A 12,095-nucleotide genomic window follows, 5' to 3' on the forward strand; every position below is an offset into this window, starting at 1 on the left:
TCAGCCTGCAAGCCTCATAAATCAAGACAAAACAGAACATGCCTCACTTAGGAACTAAGCACTCCGTTTGTTATTAAGGAAATGCTTGTTGAAGAGTGAAGTTTCATTTCAAAAGAACATGTGTCATATATATATATATATATATATATATATATATATATATATATATATATATATATATATATATATATATATATATATATATATTTACGATAGACGATTCCTTACAGTTGTATCCAGTAAATTAAAAATGAATGAGGCTCTGTTCTTTCTTTTTAATATTTAAGGCAATATTAAAGCCCATTGCATCCCATGGAAATGTTGTTTTTAAGGGGAATGACACCATTGGGCATTGTTTGCTGAACTGCTCATACATATTTATTGTTCTTTGTAGGTTCTTAAAGAAATTCAAAGGCTTTGAAATTGTTACTGCTTTACAAGGAGTATAAAAAGACTTAAGTGGGAATAAACTGCACTGACATTGCTTATCAGTATATTTTATTTCCTTGTAGCATGTTCTGTCTTAATGCATGCAAGGTCAAACATACAGAAATTACTCTAGGTTGTTTTTAATACTTGCGTTCTGCCTACTGAATTACCTGAATCACCTTGCAGTGCATGAATTGTAATCACTTCTGAATTTAGAAAAATACCAAGGAGACAGTGTGTGCCTGAAAACAGGCAAGTCACATGACTAGCTTGTGATGTTGTTCTAACCAGCATAAAAAGCAGGTATGTGTTGCATATTTTGAATTTGAATAGTGTTGGGAAAACTGGAATTGTCCCCGGACTGAAACGGTAAAATTGTTTAATCTTCCAAGTTTTTCTACTGTATTCACTTTTTTTTTTTATAATCACAAAACTGTAGCAGTGTGCTCAGCAAGTTGACAACAGACTAATGTATTATTCAAAATGTAAATAAACAATCTTATGGATTACTTGTTTAATAATTCTGATTATGTGTTTAATAATTGATATTCTGTTTAACATCCTGGACCATGTTAAAAAATGGCAATATCTGATCTATCATAATTGATCTGCAATAAATACACACGATGTTTGTTTTTTTAAATTATGATTGTTATTATATACTTTAACTGCTTCAGGCACCAATGAACGGAAGGCAAAAATGTAACGGTTTTAGAAATCTGTTAACGCTAAATTTGAGACAGGACTGGGAAGCTTCTGTAACCATAAAATCCACCTACATCTGGGCCAAAACACCTCATTTGAGAAAGGGCTGGGATAATAACCGGAAATTCACAAATAAGGATTGAAGCCAATAATTATAGTGCCCAGGCAGACTGTGTTCATGTAGTTATACATATTGCACCATCATAAGAAATGTACAGTGCGCTATGGTTAGTTTGCCGTAGTTTTATATGTTGAACGCCGTCGTTAGTGTTCAGTTACTGGCTATTTTTGCAGTCGTCCTATAACTATTTGTGTTGACTGGATTGCCACTGTAATTTTTCTTTACGTAGTGCGGGCTGACGTCACCTCTTTCTTTTGACAGTGCAGACGCTCCACGTGGCGTGTTGTTTACATCTTCCATGAAGATTCACATGGGGCTGTGTGAAAGAGGCAGCAAGATGGTGCAATCACATTCCGGTTGACTATTAAGTAACATAGGCAAACTACATGAAAAATACAAACACGGACCCTGAACTACAACGAGAGTACGACTTTCTGACTACATCTCCCTTGTCCGGCAAAGTAAGAGGTTTGTGTTTTGATAACGTTATATGTGGGCTTTGTTTACATGTGCTCTTACTTATATCGAGTCAATCTTAAAATGTTCTTTTCAGAGAATGCATGTAGCTCTAGCATCCGATAAACCATATTCAGTAATGAATTGGTTAAAACATACCTAGTTGAATATGTCTGGCAAAAAGACCAAAGTACATTAGGCCGTGGTGACCAATTATTTGTTTATGGGACATTGGTCTATTTTAATGATCTTAACAGCAGCAGATCTTAATACCTCTGCCCTTAAATGTATAAACCTTGATATCTGTCTGACCTTTTAATAAGGTTGTCATTAAATCCCCCCTTGGGGAATATCCCAGAAGGATTGTTACAGAGTTCAAATAGAATCAACACATGTGGTGGTGGTTTGGATCAATAAAACTGACACCACCACCACTTATAAAGGGATTCACCTACATTTTAGTAAAGAATATTAAGTGCAAATATTCAAATATTTTGTTTTTCTTCTGCAGATACAAATCCAAAGATGTTAAAACTTGGAAGTCGGCTGGTCCAGTTTCACCATGCCTCAGCCTCAGGTCAAGCGGAGTTCGGTAGACAGGAGGAGAATGTTCAGGAATTGCAATGTTTTAAGAATTGCTTGGCAAAGCTGAGGTAATTTGCCTCTAAAATTTGCTCTGTTATTTTATGTAACATTGTTGAGTTTGCGTTCTGTCCGGCAACACAACAGCAACACCCCTTTAGTTAAATAATCAAAGATCTCTCATTTAATCTATGTGCCTTCATGTCGTAAAGTAATGACTTTTTACAAATATCACTATTAGGAATGCAGGCAACTGTAAACACTTTTGTCTCCTATGTTTACTTCCGTAAAGTGGGGTGAATAGGGACAAAACCAGAAAAAGTGATTGGCACGTTTGTCAATTAGCCTGATCTTTCTTGATGGAAGGCCCATAGCATTAGCTCACTATTGGTGGTCATGTGATACTAGGCTGTTTCAGATCCAATATTTCCAGTCGAGTCAAATTACTGAGAAACTGAAGGTGGTCAAAACATTGTGCCTGTAGGCTGAACTGCTGACAGGAGGGAGACTGTTCTGCATCTGCAGGTTGTCACTCTTACATTTTAGGATGAAAAAATAATTTTGTGTTACTTATTATGTTGTTATAGTTTTCATATCAAGTGATATTACTGGGGAGAATAGGGACACAATACCATGCAACTTCAAGCCGACCCCTGGCCACAAACAGTATAACAATCAGGGAGAGGAGGAACTGCAGAAAGTCATAAGGGCTATACAATCAGGGATGAGCTAGACTGCTAGAGAAAGTTGAGAAGCAATTTGGGATCCTTGGATGTGTTTTAGACAAACTAAGTGCACAGGATTTTGAAGGAATCTTTTGGAGACCAAAATCTCGCAGTGATGGCTCACTGTTTGTGAAACCTGATGTTGAGGACGTGTATTTTTCACTTTGATCAAGTCATTGGTATTACACTCCCTCCTGAGGAACAGTGAAGGGATGTTCTGAAATTTGCCATCAACTCATATGAATGGTAAATACAAGACACAACCAAAGCATACCTAGACCTTTGTCATGATTATTATAATAGGTAGAATTTTTATGTACAGTATTGAAGTTTTTTTTCAGTTGTGCATATATCATGGCAGAATCAGTGCCTTTGTCAAATAAAAGATTATTATTATTATTATTATTATTATTATTATTATTATTGTTATTATTATTATTATTATAGTAAAAAAAAATGGTTACAAAGGTTATACTAGGAAAACCTCCAAAAACATCCTGATGCACCCCACTTTACAGTACTACTGAATATTAAACACTGCTAAACAGTAGTGCTTGCATATCAGTGTTGAGTTATGGTACACCGCATTGAGAAAATACACACTTTGTTTTTTAAATAATACATGTCTGCTGATTTTTTATTTTTAAGAAAACGTGGTGGGCTGCAAAAGGAAGCCATCTTCTGCAACTTAAGAGTTCCAAATCAGTTTCAAATAGGGAAAGAAGACATTGACTTGGTTCTCCTTACAGGTACACACAACCCTTATAGGAAATCTGTTTTTACTTAGTTTTTTAGAAAATTAAGTGAGAGAGGTTGGAGCATGTTATATCCAAAAAAAAAAAAAGATATTTTCTAACCCAATAAAAAAGAAAATGTCCATTGCATCATGTCACCTTTTGTAATTGCTCTATGATAACACCGTGTAACAATTTTTTTTTTTTTTTTTGGTTCCTGGGTAGTAAGTGTTATTTCCTAATTGCTTATGCCTCAAAAGTATAGAAAATGGCTATTATTCCCCACAAACTTTGCTTTTGTGACCAGGACAGTGATATTTTGAAATTTACCTATTTTCCAGAACATTCCAGATAGATTCAGTGCTGAGTAAACTTGGAGTAACTTCTAGAACTTTCTAGGAACTTTCCAGTAATATAAATAGTAGTATAAATACAGGGGCCTTAAGCCCACCAGTTCACAGGGCCGAAAACTATGTGGAGCTGGTTGAGACTCTGGTGAAGAACTACGGCACAATGGGCTGTAGGATGTCCCTCAAAGTCCATATCCTTGATGCTCATCTTGATAAATTCAAGGAGAACATGGGAGCGTACTCGGAGGAGCAAGGCGAGCGCTTCCACCAGGATATACTGGACTTTGAACGCCGCTACCAAGGACAGTATAACGAGAACATGATGGGAGACTACATTTGGGGGCTGATTCGTGAAAGTGATTTACAGTATAATCGTAAATCTCAAAAAACTACTCACTTCTAAATCTTTTGTAGTCATTTTTGTATTACTTTAGTATAAATACATGTTAATTTGGATTCATATGTTGTTTTTTTCTGACTTTATGTGAACGAAAAGACACAAATTCGCCCGTTTTCTCATTGGAAATAGGTAAATTTCAAAATATCACTGTCTGGTCACAAAAGCAAAGTTTGTGGGGAATAATAGCCATTTTCTATACTTTTGAGGCATAAGCAATTAGGAAATAACACTTACTACCCAGGAACAAAAATTGTGTTACATAATTGGTTCAGAATTATGCTAAATGATCACTGGTGTTCTCCCAAAATAATAGAGAAAAACATGAACTACTGTATGTGTAAACAAGCTACAGCTATGGCCAAACGTTTTGCATCACCCTATAGAATTAATTCAATTTGCTTCATAAAGTCGAATGAAACCTGCTGAATAATGTTATGTAAACATATTGAATTAATCATCGGTTTATAGTTTTCCATATACTTAACAAAAAATTAACATGAAATCTAACATGAAATACTGTACTACTATTATGGCTTCCGGTAGACTTTTGCAATATCATTTTGTAGTTTCTTTGAGTACATGATGTTAAATAAAATATATATATGTTAAATAAAATATTCCTGTCCTACCTGTCCTGTGTAAGCCCCAGGTAGAGTTGCTTGATGATAAAGGGAATAATGATGTATTGGAAATATCTGTAAAACACACATACTATAAAATACATTTAATATACTTTTAATGAAATGAGAAACACACATTGAAGTTAGAAAGCAATTGAGGAATTTAATTCAAGAGCTCTTAGGTATTCATAAGTTGTTTCTGCATTTTGTAACAGCTGTTTAGAAAATGTGTTAAAAATGATTTCTCCCAGTCTCTTTAATGAACACCTTTGACTCACATCTTCTGCATATGTGTCAAACAGCAGCTTTGTACATTTTGTTTTGTGTGTGTGTGTGTTTGCATCATTGTATTCAAACATAATTATACTTGGGCCCTTTTTTTGCTACTGTGGATTACAATTAACAACTGTTTAATATGCACGAGGCACACATTATTGCTGTGCTCTTAAACAACATTTGCTCAAATTTACATTGTGCCTCTCTGGTTTATTTTTCTTTTGTCAAGGGCGTGGTGTGTTCTGCCTTGATGTTAAAACCTGGAAGGGCAAAGTATCGGTCCAGGAACACAGCTGGCATTTAAACTTCACAGAAGAAACAGAGCATTTCTCAAACACATCCATCAGCCAGGTTGCTGATCCCATCCAGGTCATCAAGGTAACCCTGTACCCACTGTTACCATTTCTTGTTTAATTGATCATTTTAAAATAGATTTTTAGCTTTTTACTTTGCATCCATTTTTTACTGCCATCCTCAGTATGTATTGTACCTTTATGAGATGTGATAATTATTAAACAATGACATTGATTAAAGGTGGCAAAGCAGGCAGCATGGGCTTACATAGGATTCCATATACATGGAATAAATAAAAATGTGGCAATAGATAAATTAATTTCTGCGAACATAACCTAGTTCCATTTAAAGGTGAAACAACTCACAGTAAATATTTAATTTTTGATCATCACTTGTAAGCAAAACTCCCATGCTATAGACCCTTGTCCTTTAATTAAATGTATTGAATTGATCCTTATATCTTGCTGTAGAGTGTGATATACAGTTATATGTGTTTGAGCAGCAGTAAAATGTTGCAGATAAAACACAAAATCAAGGCCTGTCTACCAAACCCTGTGCCTTATAAATCTCCCGGTGAAATCAGATGTCCTCCAACCCCAGGATCAATCAGTCTTCAATCAATCTTTATTTTATATAGCGCCTTTCATAGTGGACCACCATCACAAAGCGCTTTGGGTATATAGAGCCTCTTATGAGACAAGCATGCCTGCTCAGAAACTGCATGGGCTTTGTAAATGTCTTCAGCTACCTAAATATAATTATGCACAGGCAGCTGAGCATCCCTTTGTGTTCTAGTGGTGATTAACAGAAATATTCAAAGTAAGTGTTCCATAAAAGTAAGAGATTCAGTATCCCATTTTGAAAAATTAAATCAAGTCCCATATTTTTTTCCTCTGGGCTCCATCAGCCCCTAATGGACACAAAATAGATTAATTTGTGCACCGATATTGGGATCTTCACTTGGCAAGCACAGCGAAGGTAGTAGTTTCATAGTCCTCCTATATTTTTTGATTGATCTAAATTATACTACGAGTGCTATTTTTCTGAGTCAGGGTAACATTGTCTATACAGAGATAGCAAATACTTATACTTTATTAAACTCTTGAAGCTGAGCTCTTCATTTCAATTGCTATAATTATATTCATTGGAGGAAAAACAAGTGCCTAAACACAGCTGGCAGGCTATGGACTGTCGGGCAGGATGGGATTAATTGTTTTCGAACAGAAGCTAAATTTTGGCGGAGGTTGGGATAAGTGGGGACGGCCGCAAACATCTTAGTACTGCGGCTGACATAAGTAATTTACTCTGCTTGCTGTGGTCCATCTCCTACATTAATTCTAAATACAGGCAGCTTATGCCGTAATTATTCCAGGTGTTCAACTTAGCTAGCATAGGCAAACTCCTTGTGAAATCTGATTTCCGTCCTGTATAGATAATGAGTAGATAATTATCCACTTTACCCGCCCAAAAGTTTTTTTTTTTTTATTATTATTATTTTTTATTCTTACCCATCATTAATAATAACCTTTCCCTGGAGAAGCTTCTTAATAGTGGAGGGAGCTCGGCTTTAGTTCTTTGAAATGAGAGGATGATGTGTCTTTTTTTCTATCTAGTCTGAGGATTAGATGAAAGCCAAGTTTTTGGGTTCATTCTGTGTTTCCAGGGCTGTGAATATTCAGTATTCAAAGAAAGAAACCCGTCAGCTTAGGTGATTAGTGTTTAGTACAGTAATCCGTTGTGTATCCGCCCGTCACATAACACCAGAATATCTTATGCACTTCCTCTGAGTTCTGAAGTAATTCATTTTTAATTCAGCCCTGTTAATTCATGTGGATTGAATTACCCATATTTATTCCATGTTCCTTTGTAATATATTATGTTGATCACATGTATAAGGCATGCATTCATGCATGAATTAACACGTCTCACAGTCCCCTGGTGGGCGAGTAAGTAAGGGTATGAATTAGTGAAGAATAAACAGTGAATTCATTAGGAACGGATGGAGGGGGAAGGGGAACCGAAATGTTTTTAAATCAGGATGAATTAACGGCTGAATTCAAAATGAATTACTTCAGAACTCAGAGGAAGTGCAGAAGGTATACAGATGTTATTCCTGTGGTATTCAGCGAGAATTAATTATGAATTTGTGGCCATTATTTTAAAGTGTTTTACCGAAAAACAAAAGTATTTCCTTACATTTCTGTTGCTCAGTTTCAGAATTCTCCTGGTGTCGTTAGAATAATACAGGGGTTCCTGTATGAAAGGAAATACTGTACTGTGGAATGGAATGGAGCTTATTTACAATGACCCACAGTGACCTCATGTATGTAAAAATAATGTGATAACTTGTAACAATTGTAAGTCGCCCTGGGTAAGGGCTTCTGCTAAGAAATAAATAATAATAATAATAATTCCCCCAAACATTTGTGCTGCTATTATAAAGTGTTCAGTCCCATAAGGTTAGGTCCTGGCTGACACAATACATATACAGCAATGTTTGGGAAAGCAAGGTTTTGGTCAATCTCACTCTGCATTCTCGAATCGTTGTGAATAAACTCCCATATCACCCCAATTCAATAAGTGTATCATCCATTAATTACAAATATTTTATATAGCAGACAGGAGAACTGACAGCTGGGAAAGCTGGAGGTATATTTAAATGGAGCTGCACTAGTCTGTGGGAGAGCAAGAGAACCAGGAAGTCAGGTCTAAGAGTACTACACGTAGTAGATATGGAAAACAAAAACAAATTTATGAACGAAACACCAAAGGAAAGGAGAAGCAACGTTGTCTTCTAACTACAGTTACTTTGGCAAGTACAAACGTTATGGTTTATGAAATTTTTACTGCAGCTTTTAAAAGTCTGGAAAGTAAATATGCTGACGGGTGTTATAGAAAGCTTAATGCATATGGGAATGCATTGTGTGGAAATAAAGAACCCAAATATAATGTGCAGAGTGATACGAATGTTATTATTATTATTTGTTTATTTAGCAGACGTCTTTATCCAAGGCGACTTACAGAGACTAGGGTGTGTGAACTATGCATCAGCTGCAGAGTCACTTACAATTACGTCTCACCCGAAAGACGGAGCACAAGGAGGTTAAGTGACTTGCTCAGGGTCACACAATGAGTCAGTGGCTGAGGTGGGATTTGAACCGGGGACCTCCTGGTTACAAGCCCTTTTCTTTAACCACTGGACCATGCAAATATCAGACAAGTGGATGTACAAATGTTTAAATATTCTCTTGTGACGTCCGTGGTCCGGTCGCCTGTATCCTCACACTATACTTCTTCGGCCATCCTACACTCAGTGATAGGATGTATTATTTTTTTTACTGCTTTAAATTCTCTCCTTTAGACCAAGACAGAGAATCTGTGGAACCACTTGATGCGAAGTGGGGTCTGTGTTCGCCAGTCTCTCTTCCTCTCCAGGGTGATCCTCCTTAATCCTGACTGCCATGTGGACCCTGAACTACAGAAGAGCAAGGAGGTGGTAGCCCATTGTGATTTGGATTCATTCATCAGGTCCTTCAAGGTAGGGTACCTTGCATGGATTTCAGATGCAGTGACACCATATTTGTTATTTGTTGATTTGATTTGCAGTCATGCTGTTCCCACCGGGCGTAGTGTACTAAGGTTATGAAAACCAAACAATTAATTGAATGAATTATTTACTACATCGTTATTGCTTGTTTTATATTTTAAACAGGTCACTTGTCATACAAGCAGCTGAACGATTTGAGCAGTGTGCTGCAGAGAACGGGTACGTGGGACACTGTCAATCTACATGGGGGACAGCAGTTGAAAGGGGACTATCGAGACTGCCAGCATATAGCCTTGAACCGGGAGGAGACGGACCAGTTGGAGTTCACCCACCAGAGGAACATGTCAGCTGGGTATCTCTGGACTTTCTTGGGATGTTCACCTCAGGTAAACATTGGCCATCCTGTCGTCAAATCCCTTGCAACTCCTCAAATCAGGTATAGGTTATACAGTATATATATATATATATATATATATACTGTATATATATGAGGTATAACTGGAATGTACAAAATGTTTGGGAGCCCTTCTTCAGCTGAGTACCTTTCTTTCTACACAGCTGAAGAAGGGCTTTTGTCCGAAACATCCTGAAATATAAGATTTTGTAACACATCCATTTTGTGTACATCCAAAATAAAAATAAATCATTTTTTTTTATCATATCTGCCTGAATTTTGATGAAGAAGTAATAAAAAAGAGAACATTCTTTTAAGGTCAATTCGCAGTGGATATACAGTTTTGTAAACAAAGAAAATGCTTGCAATTCAGACAAGTCTTTGTTTTGTCAGTGTTGTGAATTAAGCCAGGATTTTTATACTTGATTTCGATTATGATGTTACCCCTGTGAATTTTAACATGGCCGTTCACAAACATATGATGACATTGAATAGCCAGCGCTGAAATAGACCTGCTCTTCGGATTTGAAAACAGTTGTCGTTTTTTACAGTATGTACAATCCATACTTAATCCATATGTGTGTTTTATTTCTGCCCATGACGATGAGGGATGCTCCTGAGTGTACCAGTTGAGCAGCCTGGCACATTCAATCTGAACCCTGGCAGCAAGGGGCAGGCTGCGTCGCAGCTGTAATAAATTACATACAAGTGCTGCAGAACAATAACAAAAAAAAGTGTGCGCCATCCATTTCAGTACCATTTACAAGAAATCAATATCAATACTTAATGCAATACTGGTGAAAAATGAGCAAAGATACAGAGAGCATAATAAAGCAGAAATGAAAGACCTTGGAGTTCCATTTTGGGAGGGGAAAAAACAGCAATACAGTGTTTTTTGCTGTTTGTTTTGTTTTTTCACGGGAATGCATTTTTTATAAGGGTCCATGTTTAACCCTTTATTAAAGTCTAAAGGCTGGGTGGTTTAGTAGATTGGGAATGGAATGGGAATCATTATACTACTAGATCACTGGTTCCAGTCTTGAACAAGCTACCTTTTGGGTAATAAGTTTGGGTCAATTGTCATTATCATCATTATTTTCTTTGGGGGAATACTTTATTTCAATTTATGTTGTAAATGTGAAGAAACATAATGATAGTAATTAAGATTTTTAAAAAGCCTCCCATAATCCTAACATAATTCTCACTTATTCTTCACTGTGGTCAAATCCATTTATCCAACCACCATGCTATACATGTATTTCCTGTGCAGAACTGTGTAGGATCCCACCTGAGCTTAACAGTGGATCAACCTGTCCCCCTGCAGCACTACCCTTAGTGGATGTAAGATATACATCTGTAAGAAGTATAACATAGACGAATGCAGTAGTCTTACATCCACTGGGGCACAGTTTTGCAGGGGGCCATATTAATGGGTACTCTCTGGTGTACCAGCAGTACTTGGAGAGAAGACATGATTGAAGCCACAGGGCTGCTTTAAACAAACCAGGATGAGATGATGGAAGGGGAAATTGTATACAAAGTGATTCTAAACAGTAAGAAGAACACATTCATTAATATAACTCTGATATTGCATACCCACACCAGGGCTGCTCTTTAATATCCACTGGATAAGAATTAGATTTATAATGTGGTGACAGCAAAAGCTGACTCAGCTGATGCAAAGTGAAAAAAAAGTCAAACAGCAAAACTGTTGGAATATAAAAATAGGGATTTGTGAGACTGTTGTTATGCCAACGAGAGGTAAGGAAATGTTTTTAAAGTCTAGGTTATTACCCCTTAACCACTTCAACTCCAGTTGTAAAAATGAAACCCCTTCCCAGGTACCAGATTTACAAAATAATAATAATGTTTACAGACCTGTAATTGCTATAAAATGTTAACATATAATAAATAAAACACAAATAAATGACCTAAACTGTGTTTTTCATTAACAATACCGTCAACAGTAATTATCAAATAAAAAATCAAACAACATCAAAACGTGTGCCATTATCGACTTGCCCTGTGCCATTTATTGAAATGTTCAGTACAACACAACCCGGGGTTGCCTTCGCAACCACTGCACATTTTTCTTGTGTCTTTTCTTTTGTTTTCATTTTCGTAGCAGACCCTGCACCTTTTTTACGGTGTCTGCTTCCCTTGTGTTAGAGGGATAGTCACAAATGCGTGTACACAGCTACTTTGCACAGGCATTGTGATGGATCTGGCTGCCGCATTGCCTGTACCTAGTGCTGTGTTTTGATAGTATTTCATCACATCACTGCCATTTCAAACCAAACAGCTTCCCGTTTGCAGCTGGCTTACCTGTAAAGTAGCTGCATTCTCTTTTGTTTGTACAGTTTGTACTGTTCTTGGCTCCACATCCACTTCATCATAATCACTGAGTGATAAGTCAGCATCACTGTCGCTGGTATCGAAATCCTCTGAACCAACTTCACTTC

At 36.8% G+C, this 12,095-nt stretch overlaps 1 protein-coding gene across 1 annotated transcript; it reads left to right on the forward strand.

Moving 5' to 3' along the window:
- The first annotated feature begins 1,522 nt into the window (after positions 1-1,522).
- On the forward strand, positions 1,523-11,563 carry LOC117414675 (uncharacterized). The gene is made up of 6 exons (XM_034921940.2): positions 1,523-1,723; positions 2,223-2,364; positions 3,667-3,767; positions 5,628-5,776; positions 9,054-9,230; positions 9,405-11,563. The coding sequence occupies exons 1-6, from the start codon at positions 1,642-1,644 to the stop codon at positions 9,426-9,428; spliced, it is 675 nt and encodes a 224-aa protein (XP_034777831.1). The 5' UTR covers positions 1,523-1,641; the 3' UTR covers positions 9,429-11,563.
- The last annotated feature ends 532 nt before the right edge of the window (positions 11,564-12,095 follow it).

Source organism: Acipenser ruthenus, chromosome 7, assembly GCF_902713425.1.
Source record: "Acipenser ruthenus chromosome 7, fAciRut3.2 maternal haplotype, whole genome shotgun sequence".
NCBI lineage: Eukaryota > Metazoa > Chordata > Actinopteri > Acipenseriformes > Acipenseridae > Acipenser > Acipenser ruthenus.